Source organism: Centropristis striata, chromosome 5 (genome assembly GCF_030273125.1).
Source record: "Centropristis striata isolate RG_2023a ecotype Rhode Island chromosome 5, C.striata_1.0, whole genome shotgun sequence".
Taxonomy (NCBI): Eukaryota; Metazoa; Chordata; class Actinopteri; order Perciformes; family Serranidae; genus Centropristis; species Centropristis striata.
The window spans coordinates 20806173-20823041 of NC_081521.1; the positions used below are offsets into that span (position 1 = coordinate 20806173).

The window sequence follows — 16869 nt, forward strand, 5'->3', positions numbered from 1 at the left end:
CGCATTGGTATTATACAGTCCAGTAATATGTCCCACAAGTGAGTTTCCAACAAAAAAAATAGCTTTAAAAAAAGCAAAGAAAACAAGGAAATATGAGTAAAGTAAGTAACTAAAGTTTATTTATAGAGCACTTTTCACAAATAAAATCACAAAGTCCTTTACAGAAAAAAAGCGAACATAAGACAATTAAAACGCAATGAAACATAAAATTATAAAATATGTACAATGCAGGCTGGTCATCCAAATGCCTGTCTAAAAAGATAGGTCTTTAGGTGATTTTTAAAGAGTCCACAGAAATATCGGACCATAGGGGGTGTGCCATATCGTATCGTTCACAATTATACTGGTATATTATGGGCTTAAATTTGTCTCATTAATACTTGTAAACACACAGGGGGTGATCTACAAATATTTTTGATTTGCACACGTGTTTTGCTATCCACAAATACAAATTTCTTATTTGTAACTTGTATTTTGGTTTTTACAAATACGAGTGTACTTGTAAATATATTGTGTTTTTGTAAATACACAATTTTCCATTTGTAAAAACAAAAAAGCCATTTGTAAAACTGAAAATTCTGCTTGTGAAGTGTGACTCAGCATTTGTGGATCATTAATCACGCACACGCATCTCTTTCCTCACTTACGCATTTTTGAGACGTTCCTGTCGCAGATCCACACAGATCCACAAGCAAATAGCTCGTGATTCACAAATGACCTGCCCTCCTCACCAGTAGGTGGCAGTGTTGTTGTATGCATACAAATATTCCTTCCACAAACACAAATTTAGGATTTGTAACTTGTGTGTTGGTTTTTACAAATAAATGTCTATTCGTAAAAAAAAAGCCATTTGTAAAACTGAAAATTCTGCTTGTGAAGTGTGATTCAGCATTTGTGGATCACCAATCACACACACGCATCTCTTTCCTCACTTGCGTATTTTTGAGACGTTCTTGTCGCAGATCCACACAGATCCACAAGCAAATAGCTCGTGATTCCAAGTAACCCTGGCTGCAGCCTGCAGATCGGGGCGGAGCTCAACGGACGTTGAGGTGGGTGGAGTCAAACGTTGAGCTGGGTGGAGTCAAACGTTGAGCTGGGTGGAGTCAAAAGCAGTGGAACTTCAGTCGTTTAGCTCCGGTGGATTAATGTGAGGAGAACATTGCAAAACTTTTCAATTTAATCAGAGATAGATGTGCTACATGTGATGATAACTGGACAGAGTTAATTATGGACTATTTCACCGCACCGGTAGGTGAGGAGACGAGAGGAGAGAGAGACAGCGGGACCTCCGACTAGGACGCGGACGGTCCGGCTAACGTTAGCCAAGATAATGACGGAGAGAGTGAGTTGGGGGAAGATGAGGAGGAAGATATTGCGCTCATGGATGAGCCGATGGTAGCATACAATGTCTCTGATTGTAGTTATCTAAACAAGGACAATGTTAAAGAGACTGCGATAGCTCGGGAGTACAAGTAGACCCGCAAACTTCACAACAGCGGCGCCTGCTAGCTGCTGTTCACCGGAGACGTGAGAAGACGCCACCTAGTTAAAGAGATGACTGATGGTACGTGCTTATACTTTATCTACACGATCCTCTTTTTCTCTGTTAGTAAGGGCTAATAAAATCACTAGAGCAGGCTAAGAAAGCAGCTAATAATGCTGTGTGATAACTATAGTGTGTGTAACGTTAGCCCAGGTGTGTGTACTCAGGTGTCTACTGTCTCCTATAAATTACAGTTTCATTCACTCAAAAAAGTGTTGTTTCTGAACATAATCCAGGCAGTGATGACCTTATCACCACACAACTGAGGCTAATTATTAAACAGTAATATACAAACATAATTTGTAGGAGACAGGTTTGCTGTGAGACACAAAGATGAGGAGATATTAAGGCTATAACAAAATAAACAGCCTAAAGTATGGTAAAAGTATAGTAAAAGTATTGTTTAAAAGATCTGATATGGTGAATCATAACCTGTATGGTGAATATGTTATGTTTCTGAATATGGGGCTGTATTGAATCCTGTGCTACAGTCTGTCTATCAGTGAATACACATATTGAAGCAATAATACAGAAATGATCAGGCCTCATTCAACAATGATTCAATATGATTTAGCCAGCCCAAAAGGTTTGTGATGACTGGATTTTTCATTTATGCTATCTTATTTTGTAGATGAAAACATTTGGTCCATCTTGTGAAGCTCCATACGACTCTGTCAGAGGATACAGTTTGAGAAGCAGCAACACCAGAGGACTGCCTGCTTCCTTGATGCATGTGACAGTTTAATTATGAAATAATAATAAACAAATATGAGATAATATAAAATATATTCTGTATTATTATATTAAAAGGGCCATTGTCTGTATATATATTTTTAATTGTATGGATATGCACTTGTAAGTAACTGTAAGTAGATGTGTGCATGTGGCTCGATAATTCTGTATTACATCATATGTACAGTATATTTTTTCATACTTTGTCATTATTGTATTCCATATGTTTTGGATACTTATCTACATGGGCTTCTAGGCCTGTGCTGTGTTGTGTATTGCTTTGATTTTTGAATTTATTGGTGTGATATGTTGTTTAATAGAGGGGTTTTTTGCTTTGATTTTTGAATTTAGTAGTGTGTTATGTTGTTTAATAGAGGGGTTTTTGCTGTGATTTTTAATTCAGTTATTTATGTTATTTTTTAAATATGTTATCTTTGATTTTTAATTGTGTTCAGTTCAATAAAGATGATGTTAAAGTCACCTCAGTCTTTGATCTCTTACATAAGTGGTATAACCTTATGTACAAAGCACATTCACCTTGTCAGTGTGTCTGACAGAATTTTTCTAGTACAAGTAAAATGTTACAAATGACACATCATAATAGCATTATAAATAAGGATAGATAAAGTTTTAACATTTATCAAAATAAACGATGACCCATATTTTACTAGAATTCACTAAAGGCAAAAAAAACCTCAACATTAGACTTCAAAAGGATGCAAACTATTTTAGCATGATGAAAATGGGAATGACAACAGCTTTTTAAAGTTTTAATGGCGCTTCAAACTCCCTTATTTGTCATTTGGTGCATTTCTCACATCAATATTAACATTTGCACAACAGTTAGTTCAACCTCCTCAACATTTAGTCATTTGTGCTCATCATATTAGCAGTTTCTCCTTACAACAAATTGCAAATGCTTTTGGACATGCATTAATTGCTTTCATACAACTCTCTGCTGTTTTATAACATTATCATTGCTTATGTCATGTCAGTCAAAATTAACTATACTTGTGAATGCTGAATAGTCATTCCATATAAAACTAATAGTCCTCATTTCTTTACTTGAGTCATTACAAACAAAAATATAAATATATATATGCTCCTTATTTGTTTATATGCGGCCAGTAATAACAACTGAACGGTGCTTCGCGGCTGTCATCAATGAGTGGTGCCGTTGAGTAAATCTAACATACTCCTCCAGCTCTACATTTGACTCCACCCAGCTCAACGTTTGACTCCACCCAGCTCAACGTTTGACTCCACCCACCTCAACGTCCGTTGAGCTCCGCCCCGATCTGCAGGCTGCAGCCAGGGTTACTTGGAATCACGAGCTATTTGCTTGTGGATCTGTGTGGATCTGCGACAAGAACGTCTCAAAAATACGCAAGTGAGGAAAGAGATGCGTGTGTGTGATTGGTGATCCACAAATGCTGAATCACACTTCACAAGCAGAATTTTCAGTTTTACAAATGGTTTTTTTTTACGAATAGACATTTATTTGTAAAAATCAACACACAAGTTACAAATCCTAAATCTGTGTTTGTGGAAGGAATATTTGTATGCATACAACAACACTGCCACCTACTGGTGAGGAGGGCAGGTCATTTGTGAATCACAAGCGATTTGCTTGTGGATCTGTGTGGATCTGCGACAGGAACGTCTCAAAAATGCGTAAGTGAGGAAAGAGATGCGTGTGCGTGATTAATGATCCACAAATGCTGAGTCACACTTCACAAGCAGAATTTTCAGTTTTACAAATGGCTTTTTTGTTTTTACAAATGGAAAATTGTGTATTTACAAAAACACAATATATTTACAAGTACACTCGTATTTGTAAAAACCAAAATACAAGTTACAAATTAGAAATTTGTATTTGTGGATAGCAAAACACGTGTGCAAATCAAAAATATTTGTAGATCACCCCCTGTGTGTTTACAAGTATTAATGAGACAAATTTAAGCCCATAGTATATACCGTTGCATACAGGATCCAGGTTAAGATTCTCACTCTGACCTACAGTGATCTCGCCCCGGCCTATGTAACTGAACTGCTCGCTCCCTCCTTAAAGTTACCCGCCTTAAGACTCTGGGTGATCGAACCTTTGAATCAATAAGCTCCCAAACTGTGGACCGCTCTGCCTGCAGTATCTGTGGATTCTTTTAAATGTCAACTTAAGACATATCTGTTTTGACAGGCATTTAGTTGACTATATGTACGTGGTCAACTAGACGTTCAGGCTTTAATTATGTTTTCTTGATGTATTGTGTTTTAGTGTTTGCCTGTATGTTGTTTTATACCCTTGTAAAACAACTTTTTTTTTCCTGTGAAAAGCGCTTGATATATAAAATTTACTCACTTACTTACTTATTTATATAATTTTTATGAGTAAAAAAATGCACATCATGATATTGGCAACATTCCCTACTTCTTGACGTAATTAAAACCTATTTTTATTCCTTGGCTTTCAACCACGCATGAGACGCTGCTCTTGTTTTTAGTGTTTTATGGTTTGCTTTTATTTATTGTTTTTTAAATTGTTTTTAAAAAAAAAAGCAATGGACATGCGCACGCACGCACGCATTGAATATACCGAGCTGCCCTTCCCACTGCGCACAAGAACCTACCTGTCTGTATCAGTCCCGTCCCCCATTTTGTTGTCCTAGTACTTGTTACTCTGTTCAATGACAATAACGTTGAATCTCATCTCATCTCTCTGTGTGCGCCTGTGTGCGCAGGAGTCAAACTAAATCCTATCAACCTGTCCGGGCCTGTCAGAGGTCCAAACGATCCAAACACACTGTTGCATTATGCCGTCCGTTAGCTGCGAGCTAACATTAACTAGCAATTAAAGTTGTTTTAATCACAAAAAGCTACTATTACTTCCTGTCACTAAACAAATGCAGCTTTCAAAATAAGAGCACAGAATCCACCACAGAAATTACAGGAAGACTGTCAAAATAAGATGCCTTAAATAAAACATACAAGAACCCTTATTCTCCTTTACAATAATTAACTAAAATAGGCAATGATTAAGATCAGTGTATATGATGGAATAGTGGCATTAGAATGTGTGAGAGGCACCAAATGTGGGCTTTTTATGAAAAAGAATTCACCAGGGGGAAATGTCCTGGTCTGGCTGCTCCATGTCCTAATGGAAAGCCCTGTTGACTGTGAAAAATGTTATGCGAGGTGTTTGCTCACATTTAGCACTCAAAGTGGACGAGATTGATCACATTGTACTATAAAATGTGCAAAATGTTGTCCCAGGGGGCCCCACTACCCCCTAGATGGTTATTTTTTATTATTTGCTAATACTCAAGAGTCAAGAGTAATTTTTTGTATTTGGCAACTGTTGAGATTTGCAATTTACATTACATTTAGATTTATGATTGATTTGTATTTTGTTGTACGATTTTTATTTATTTATACAGACTAAAAAATAATTTTCTATACATTTTCCAGTATTTTTTAATATCGTCAAGAATATCATTATCACAAAAATACTCTGAAATATTGTGATAATCTTTTAGGACCATATCGCCCACCAAATAGAATAACATTTCAGGCACCACAGCAGCATATTTGCCTCATCACGATACATTCACATTATCATAGGGAAAAAAATGGTCCCAAGACTTTTTAAAGTTCTCATTTTCATTATTAACTCTGGCCAACATGTGCTCATAAGACAGTAAATACAGTCCTGGAAAAAATGATCAGACCATTGTTTTCTTCAATTTTCTTCAATCTTCTTCATTTTAATGCCTGGTGCAACTAAGGGTATTTGTTCGGACAAATATAATGATAACAACAAAACTGCTCATAAGAGTTTAATTTAAGAGCTGATATCTAGCCATTTTCCATAGTTTTCTTGATAATGATTTTGGTTATTATCAAGAAAACTATGGAAAATGTCTAGATATCAGCTCTTAAATTAAACTCTTATGAGTTTTTTGTTGTTATCATTATATTTGTCCGAACAAATGTACCTCCAGTTGTACCAGGCATACAAATGAACAAGAAAGCAAGGAGAAAACAAAGGTAGTCTAATAAATTTTCCCATGACTGTATGTTGTTTGTTGAAATAATTACATTATCTACTAAGAAGGTGGAATAAAGTCTTAAGAACATATCTCTCTGAGTGCATTGTGAGGTTTCCTCCTTGCTGGCTGGTTAGCCTCTGACAGGAACAATTGTAGGGACAATTGGATGAATGTCAAAGACCCTTGACAGAAATACTGCAGAGTGTGTATGTGTGTGTGTGTGAATTGGATTGTGATGTGATAGTGGGCGAGACAGTAGCTCAGGTGGCTCGGCAGCGCTCTCAGGATAACGGCATTATATAAATGCAGTCCATTTACCATGCAATGGAGCGCCCATAAAGCACACTGTTCTTTACAGCTGCTTCCAAGGGAAACGCTTTCAGGGCAGCACGGCTCAGTTGAATCCATTTCTCTCTCTTCTTTTGCTGTGAGCTCAGGCTCCTCTGTCCTTGTTGCCAGAAGGCCAGGTGGTATCCTTGATAAGATGAATCAAAATGATCCACGGCGGTCTCCGGTGGCTCATAAATCTGACTCAACTGTCCGTCTTCTTTCATCTGTAATAGTACTTTTATCCAGCCAGTCAGCACCCCGCGAGCTCTGTTTGGCTACAAGTCTCCAATCTTGACTTGACTGATAACACTTGGACGTGTTCGGAGAAGCGCAGACAGGAACCAAGTTTGTTCTTCCCAACCTCTACATTATTTTTTTTGTGTGAAATGAGCCCGTCATTTTCTTCACATTATGTTCCAAATATAAAATAAGGATTCAGTTGACAGATTCCAACACAGTGGAAAAAGTTAGAAGTTGTAAGATTTGTAAAAGCTGTTCCCTACAAAATTGAGCTGCAATTCATAACCTCGCACCTCCGTACCTTTCTGATGTCCTCCACATCTACACAACCTCCGAGACCCTCAGGTCCTCCTCCTCCATGCTCCTCACTACTCCTCCTGTTCGCCTCTCCTCAATGGGGTCCAGAGCTTTTAGCTGTGCAGCCTCTCCACCTTCAAATCACAGCTCAAAACTCACTTGTTTAGATTAGTCTTTTCTGTTTGACCTTGCTATTCTCACTTCTGCTCGTTTGTTGTTTTTATGTAGTTGTATGTTTTTAAGTAGCTTATTGTGTTCTTGTTTTTATATAGTGTTTTTTGCTGTGTTTGTAAGGTGACCTTGAGTGACGTGAAAATCACATGTACGTATAATGCGATCGGATCGGTGATTTTAACCTTTGATCTGATTTTTCGATCGATCGTGTTTTTTTATCATATCGGGCCGATCCGATCAGTTGCCGATCGATCGCCGTCATCCCTAACCACAACATACCACATTCCAACACAACAATCCACCTACTGATAGACATGCCAACAAGAAGAGAGAAATAACATACCCACATAACTCTCCAATTCAAAGTTAGTACTTCTCTCACCACTTGCTGCTTGAAGTTTCTGTCTCAAGGCTTTATTAAAGCTCCCAGACCATGAACTAACCGCAAAGTCCAAGTGGACACTGGACACAGCAGAAGGCAGGAACACTTTTTGGGGATCTGTAATCTCTCCCTCCTGGCTAGGTGTCTCTGGCATTTTCAAGCTCCCCCTAAGCATCCCATTTCCCACATTACACGGTAGTAATGATGAGACAAGGAAACATGTTTTTGGGTTGAGTGATGTCATGTACATTTCAGTTTAATACAAGAATGGTTGTGTAAGCGCAAATGAAAATGATGTCAGGAAAACTCTGGCAAAATATTATGGCACAAGATGATAGAGTTTCATCCTTAATGAATAAGGATTAGCCTCTAGATTTGGTTAAACTGTGACTTGAACTTGATCTTCCTGTGTCTGCAGTTGGAGGGTCAGGTGGTGGCCTTGCTGGTGCAGAATATGGAGCGGCTGGATGAACAGGTGAAGGAGGAGGCTGATGGCATCTATAACACACTGGGTAAGGAGACACAGCTGTACCACATCCATATGAAAATCCTGCCTGGTTTAATAGTGTCACTACACTGAAAATCATATGTATAAAGGCCTTATTTGCCTTATTCTATGTCTCATTTAAATGTTTTGCCAAAAATAAATGGTTCGCAATGACGAAATTCTGTAAAAAACATTTAATTTTGCGCTCCTCAGTGCAACTGGGAAGCCATGAACGACTTGGCTGGGACCAACAGTCATTTAACAAAAGATCAGTGAAACTTGCACTGAATTGTAGGCTGGTTACACAGAGCAGAGAGGAGAGGACAAGTCAGGTTGGAAAATATAAATAGTTTAATATCTATAGCATGTGGAGCCCCTGTTTTCCCCCAGTGTTGGTAACACCTGTTAGCACTTGGAATAATGTTATAGACCCCAATTTATGAAAATTTTACTTTTATTATTATTTCTTTAAAAAAAAAAATGTTTTATGGCATTTTAATTGCTATACTGCACAAAGACATTTTTGACTTCTCCTTACTTCTAGCCATAATTGTGCTGTTCCCATAGAGGTGCACAACTTTTATATTGCTTTGATAAAACAAGGCCACAGTGAGTAAAATGTGACAGGAGCAAAAAAAAGAAACAAACAAAAGCACTTGGGGCTTGTATATGTATCTCAACAGCAAAACAAGCAGGCTGTGTTCCTTTGAGCAATATAACGACAAAAGAACCAACTGCACACAGTGTTGTGTGTTCATTTATATTCAAAACATGTGTGACAAATCTAGGAGAAATCTGGGACAAATTTCACGGCACACTGTAGGTGCTACGGAGACTGTTTGAATATTCACAGTAAGAATAATTGATCAGCCTTGTCTTATTTGGTGCCGAAACGGTGACAAGCCCTTCCGGAGGGAGGTATGCCTTTAAGGTGCGTATGAGGCAGTGTTAGAGCTTTGGGCAGTGCAGTGACAGGAAGTCCTCCTGGACTCTCATTTGACATTACACAGAGGGCGTAGACTAACTTTATTTGTATTCTTTTAGCTCTAACAGTGCATCCCCCTGCTGCCAAGTGTCCTAGACTTTTTCCGTGACAGAAAGGAAGTCGTCAACCCCTCATTTAAATGTTTAGCACTTTTAAAACAACTTTTTTTGAGTGTGAGAATCCTTTGATTTGACAGCATTAAATGCAGACATGAGGGCTCATAAATCTGACGAGTCTCCAATCTTGACTTGACTGATAACACTTGGACGTGTTCGGAGAAGCTCAGACAGGAACCAAGTTTCTTCTTCCCAACCTTTGCGTTATTTTCTTGTGAAATGAGCCTGTCAGTTTTCTTTACATTATGTTGCAAAATATAAAGATAAGGATTCAGTTGACAGATTCCAACACAGTGGAATAAGTTAGAAGTTGTAAGATTTGAAAAGCTCTGTTCCAACAAAATTGAGCAGCAGCTATTAGTTGACAGAGAAGTATTTATCCACTACTTTGGTAATCGGATAATCGTAATTTTTCATGCAAAAATAAGTGCTTTTTTATATTTATTTTCACATTAAACTGAATATTTTTGGGTTTTGGAGTGACACAGCAGACAGACAAACTTAATCAGTAATGAAAATAATGCTTAGTTGCAAATTCCAAAAAAGTTGGCATGTTGTAAACTAAACTAAATTTGATTTGTAAATAAACCTTCTGATTTCAGAATTTTATTCCGTGTCTTAACAGCAAGCGAATGTCCGACTAGAATTGGACACGTGTGATAAACTACAGTGTTTCCCCTACATTCATTCAGCAGTGGCGGTGGGCCGCTGCTGAATTATGTGCGCCACTGCTGAAATTTCACATGATCATTAACATCAATGCACCACTAATGACTTCTACTCGCACTGTGTGAGCACAACAACACACAACGTTATTTTCGACTTGTTTTGAGTCGGACCCTCTTAGGACATCAACGTAAAAGGTAACATTCAAGCTTATACACGGTCTATATAGCGAGTAGCGCAGGTAACGTAACGTAACGTCACCGTACCTACTTAGCTCCTTAGGGCAGTGAGCAGCAGTGTTGCCAACATAGCGACTTTGTTGCTAGAGTTAGCGACTTTTCAGACCCCCTAGCGACTATTTTTCAAAAAAGCGACTAGCGACAAATAAAAAACTTTTTCTGGTGTTACTGGAGACTTTCGGAGGCTCGTTCTTACTCCTCTTAACGAGCCGCCGGCACCTGCTGCTCGTTAAGAGGAGTAAGAACGAGTCGAAGCGGAACAGTTCTCCTGCAGCTGGCTGGTTTATAGTCGGTGTCTCTTCTTAGTCACTTTAGCCGGTCCCAAGGCCGGATTAAGGGTTGAGGGTTGAAATTGTGACAGAAGACAGTGTTTTTTACTCACTTTTTGTCTTCCCCACAACGTTATTCCTCTCTCCTACAGCGTCCATTACAAGTACATGCACAACGATGACATCATTTAGCGACTTCTAGTGACTTTTTCGACAGCCAATAGCTACTTTCCTTACTGAGGAGTTGGCAACACTGCTCATGGCCACGGACACAGCAGCACCGCTGCTGAAAAAAACCCACTGAACTCCCTTTATGGAATATGCCCCTGGACCTACGGGTACATCTCAATAAATTAGAATATCATAAAAAAGTTTATTTATGTCAGTAATTCAATTCAAAAAGTGGAAATAACACATTATATAGATAGATAACAGTGTGTCTCCCTGCTGCTAAGTGTCCTAGACTTTTTCAGTGACAGAAAGGAAGCAGTCAGCACCTCATTTGAATGTTTAGCACTTTTAGAACAACTTTTTTGACTGTGAGAATCCTTTGATTTGACAGCATTAAATGCAGACACAAGGGCTGGGAGAGGGGGACGGTCCAGCAGAGAGTTTGAGAAGTCATGGTGTCCGTATTTAGCCTCACACGAGTCAGACTTTTCTGCCTCTCAGCTCTTTTTGTGTCGAATGAGTCTTCCGAGATGATTTTTTTTTCTTTGTTGCCAGATTGAGGTCGAGTGTCAGGAGGGCTGTTTAGGTGCGTTTATTTGGCTTTGTGTGCGAGTGTGGGTTAGATCTGGGGAGCAGTGCTTGTGCATTATCTATTCAACTTTGTGTGTGTGTGTGTGTGTCTGTGTGTGTGTGTTATCAAGGGAGCTCTCCAAGCTTGAATAAGCCTTTTGTCTGCCTTGGCTGCTCTCTGCTCTGAGCCTGCTGTCCACCAGGATGCTGTCTGTCTGCTCTGTTTGAATCACTGATAAAGGCCCTTCCTCTCTCTCCCTCAGCACCCCCCGTCTCTCCATCCTCTCCTCTTGTTTCTTTCTCTCAACATTTCTCTATCATCTGCAGCCCTCTCTCCAGATGTTTGCTCTTTTTGTATTTTGTTTTTTTGTCTTTATTTCCTTTTTATTCCCTCCCAACTCTCCCCACCATGTTCGTCAATTTCCCCAACTCCTCGTGTCCCTCGTTCTGTCAGCTTTTCATCACTCGTCTTTGACTGGTCTCTCCACTCCTTTTTCCTCTCCCTTTATTTTCCTCCTCAGTTTTCCTCTCCTCCGTGCTTTCATCACCACCACACAATCTCTTTCTCCCTCTGTCCCCTCCTGCTGCAGTCTGCTCTGATAGAGATATCATGTGGCAGAGACAGCTATCTAATATGGATAGATAATATTAGAAGAAGCTAGGACAGAATCCAGACAACCCCTGCATAAAGAGATTGTATTCCACAGTTCTTCTCCTTCAAAGTGTGTTTGGATAGCATAGTATAGGCGCGTTTCCATTGGGTACTTTTCACTCTAGTGAGCCGCTATGGGTGTGGCTTGGGAGAGAGGATCCGCCCAAGATTAGTTGAGGCAGCGATTTTGTGCAAGCATAATTAATTTACAGTGGTGCAAACTGGACACTGAGGGGTTAACATGTCCTGCTCTGACTGCAGCTGGGGGAGATTGCTGTGGGAGGACTGGGCCGCTTGTGAGTGCTTTGGGATGGCGCCTGCTACTTGTTAAAAAGAGTAGGAACGAGTGTCCAAAAGTCTCCAATAACACCAGAAAAAGTCACTAGATTTGTTGCTAGTCACTTAAAAAAAAAAAGAGTCGCTAGAGGGGTCTGAATAGTCGCTAAATATAGCAACAAAGTCGCTAAGTTGGCAACACTGCTTGCCGCGTTGGTCTGTTGTCACATTTGAACTCTGTTGGTTAGCTACAGCTACAAAAGTACCTGTATGGGAACAGAGGCCGAGGCGGACTAACTAGTGGGCGGAGCCAAACACTCAGCCACTTTCCAAAAAATACTCAGTGGAAACAAGCCTTTGTGACTGATGGAGGAGTTTGATTAGAGACTATACTGAGGTACACACACCAGCATAGAGCAGACATGGGCCTATGCATGTATTTTTCTTGCTTTTGGATAATTTACAAATGTCACTTCAGCCTGTCATTTGACTTCCCCCTCTGGATCAATCAGTGTGCCATTCATGCTGAAAATTCCCTTACATCCCACCACCTGTGTTTGAGCTGAGCATGACATATTGGACAGCCTGAGACTATTGCTGCATTCCCACTCGGGCCGGGCCGATGGATGATACCATCATCCATAGCCTACGGCTGACAGTCATCGACCACTGAGCCCAACATCCGGATTTAAAGCCCCCACACCCTGTCCACTCCAACACCAGGGCACAAGTGTGCATGGGCATTCATTATGTGCTTTAAAAGCAACAATTAAGTACCTCCAGTTGTCCCAGAGACAATGAAAATAGCACCTGGGACACAAAGATACAGGGTCTTAGACAATTCTGGTGCAGTAGAGAAACATCATTACAAAATAAATTTGACGTGAGGTGACAATAAGTTAGGGTTGGGCAGTATCCCCAAAATTGGCATATGACGATTTCCGCAGTGAAACATCATGGTGGACGATGATATTGTCAGTCCAAGTCAGCCAAACTGATCAAATCATAAAGACACAAAACCCACTACAGGGGCAATATCCACCATGAAGAATCGTCATCATGTCATTAATTATTTCACCAGAAATGAGTGCATCACATAGATAGGTATAGGTAAAAATAAGTGTGTTTTTTCAACGTTTGAATTAGTTTAAATTAATTCTCTTCAGCTTTAGATCCGTTGATGTGACAGCCCGAGCACCTTCAGTTGCACTCATGAAAACAGTCTGTGCACAATTAAATAAATCAGAATGGTTACTTTTTAAGCTCTTAATAAATGCCTCTGCAAACACACGCCCAGGTGTAGGTCTGGACTGGTGGTGGCTTTTAAATCAAGATACTGGGCTCAGTGGTCGATGAAGACATTGTCCATAAACCCAACCCTTCACTACGTGTCTGTATTTTTTCTTCTGCTGCATCAAGATGTTCAAGTGAGATGCTAACTGTGCATAGTGCGCTGATGTGCTCGCCTATTTCACCTATTTCAGTGTAGTTGCAGCTGATGTTATTTGTGATGCTAATATGTTTAGACTCTATAGCAGAGTAGAACAGCTGTAATTATACATGACTGTGAATTTATAGCTCCTGTACCGTTATTTCATCACTTAAAAATGTAAACCATTATTCAGGTGATACCTCAGTCATCATCATTAAACACCAGACGGATCTGCAATAATACAATTATAACCATAAATCCAAAATAAATGTCAAATATAAATAAAAGAGTTGTTTTTGGCATATATTCAATTGTTTATGTTCAATCCTGATGCATTCAGTTTTGATCATCTCAACTTTTGGGGGGTTTATATGCTTTTTCTCACTACAGATTGCACTGATCCATATTGATCAAACTGATTACTAAAGTGGTGATTTAAATGTTTTATTAAGATACAAGTGCAGGGGACAACTAGCAGAACTTCCATGGCAGACCAGAGTGAGTCAAAGTGATGTTGGTTAACTTGAGTAGTTTATGAGAAAACTAGGGAAAAAAAAGTTTATTTTGAGCCTTGCATCTAAGAACCCCACCTACATTGAGGGATAGTATCTGCAGTGGAAAACAAACTAAAGGATATTTAATGGCACCAAGAGTGAGTGTCATGCATTGGAAATGAATCATAATGTACAGTCCTTCTATGACTAGTCAGTAGTGGGTGATACTTTGTACAAATGCACAAATATGTTTCTTGCTTTTTCCCATATAGTGGAAACACTGAATTCTCTAATGACACTGAGAAAGGAACTTTAATTGGGATTAGTCATGTCTCGCTGATAGCCTGTCTACATAATGGTACAGATATCGATCCCCAGTTTCAGATTGGTGCATCCCAATTTATTTGATCTCCCTCAGGAAATTGTAGGCGTCAGCAGCAGTGCTGGCCCTGGAGCTGTTAACTTTATAGGGACTTGCTTGAGGACACTGGAGCAGGACCGGCACCAAACTTGATGGTTTAATTTAGATTTTTTGATATTGTGTCTTCCTCAGCTATCATAGAAAATATGGCCGAGTTCAGACCGGGCCTGTGCACCGAGGCAGCTCAGCAGGGACTCATGCAGTGGCTGCTCAAGAGGATCAAGGTAAGGATCGGATAAAGTTGTTTTAACAGCTGTTGAATACAATTAATCTGCTACTATTTATAATCGTTTAATTGTTTTAAGTCATTATTTCAGTTCAGTTATTCAAATGTGAAATTTTGCTGCTTTTCATTTTCTTAAAATTGTATTAAATTAAATATTTTTAATTGATTGGACCACATGAGACTTCACAGGCTGGAAGAAATTGTGCCTTTTTAACTGTTTTCTGATGTGGAAATATTTCTGAGAGATTAATCAATTGAGAAAATAAACCCCAGTTACATTCCTGGTTATTTTCTTCATCTTCACTGCAAAGCCACCTGTTCCACTATTATATTAATTGCATGCACAACCCTGATTCTAAAAAAAAAAGTTGGGACACTGTGTGACACATAAATAAAACCATAATGCATCAAATTCAAAGTTCAGGACTACAAAAAACACAAGTTTATCAGTTTAAACAGTAAATACATGTTTTTATACAGTACCAGTGAAAAGTTCGGACACCATTCTCATTCAATGGTTTTTTGTTATTTTTGTATTATTTTCAACATTGTATATTAATAGTGAAGACTATGAAAGAACACATACGGAATTATGTAGCAAACAAAGTGTTAAACAAACCAGGATATGTTTTATATTTACGATTCTTCAAAGTAGCCTTTAACCTTTTGTTTTGATGCCAGCTTTGCACACTTCTGTTATTCTCTCAGTCAGATTTATGAGCTGATCATCTGGATGGTTTTCAGTTAACAGATGCGCCTAGTAAAGAGAATCTAAAATATAAAAAATATTTTGGTATAATAAAAAAATAAATAAAAATCATTGAGTGAGAAAGTATGTCCAAACCTTTGACTTGCAGTTTTCAAATCAAAATATGTCAGAAAGAATGATCACATTCTGCTTTATTCAACATTTAGATAACTTTTTCGAATCGAGGTTGTAGTATTAGTCAGGTTTTTATAAAACAAGTAAATTAAAACTTTTGTGCTTAAGTATTTTCACTATGATGGGCTTTTCTTGTCAACGATTTGAACCAGCAGATTTAGAGATTTAGATTTAAAGCTGCTGTATGCCACGGCCAAATCCTATTTACAATAATGATAAAAAAAGACATAAATATTCAGTTTTAGAATCTACTGTGATTTTCTAATACTGCAGTCTGTGTGGAGTTTCTTAAGATGAGTGGTAATTGGAGTTTGGTGTGTTTCCCTCTCAGGCCAAGATGCCGTTTGATGCTAACAAGCTGTACTGCAGTGAGATCCTGGCTATCTTACTGCAGAACAACGACAGTAAGTGTGTCGCACTAAATGCTTTGTGGCTTCCAAATGATGTTAGGTTTATTTTCCACTCTTCTGTCACCCCCTCAGCTTGTTCTTTTCCCTCTCTACATTTTCTTAATTTCTTAATTTCCTCTATTCTGCTCATCTTATCTCACTCCTTCTTTCCTTTTTCCTTCCCATCTTGGAATATTCTTATTCTTTCGCTGCCGTAGTTTCTTCCAAGATTTGAGGATTTCCTTTATTGTCATTGTATTAAAAATATGCAACGAAATGTACGTCTGCTTCTCATATATATGGTGCTTAAAACACCACCACCTGTTTGCCCTCCTGCCTTCAGGAAAAGGCTAATGGTCACACAAATCACAGACAAACAGACTAAAGAACAGTTTCTTTTCCACAGGAACACATACCATAAATTTATACTAACATATAATTTGCATCCATCACCACTTTATCTTTTACCTATTTAGAGTTTTAGACAATGAATGGCTTTAAGAGCTGATATCTAGCCATGGTTTCCTTGATAATAACCAAAATCACTGTCAAGAAAAACATGGAAAAATGTCTAGGTATCAGCTCTTAAATTAAACTCTTATGAGCTATTTTTGTTGCTATCATTATATTTCTCATAACAAATGTACCTTTAGTTGTACCAGACATTATAATTAACAAGAAATTGAGGGAAAAAAAGGGTGGTCTAATCATTTTTTCCATGACTGTATATGAGAAGCACACGTACATTTCGTTTTATATTTTTTGATACAATGGCAATAAAGGAAACTGGTCAATGTCGAATTTCAATCGACACCTGTCACAGTTGCACTCGTAAAAGTAAGTTAA

At 38.7% G+C, this 16869-nt stretch overlaps 1 protein-coding gene across 1 annotated transcript in view; it reads left to right on the top strand.

Annotated features, from left to right (window-relative positions):
• Window positions 1-16869, top strand: part of ctnnbl1 (catenin, beta like 1) — an 89132-nt gene that overhangs the window by 9569 nt on the left and 62694 nt on the right. Inside the window, exons 6-8 of the mRNA XM_059333269.1 lie at window positions 8166-8259; window positions 14658-14749; window positions 15966-16038. Of these exons, the coding sequence (XP_059189252.1) occupies window positions 8166-8259; window positions 14658-14749; window positions 15966-16038 (259 nt within the window). The remainder of the gene's footprint in view (window positions 1-8165; window positions 8260-14657; window positions 14750-15965; window positions 16039-16869) is intronic.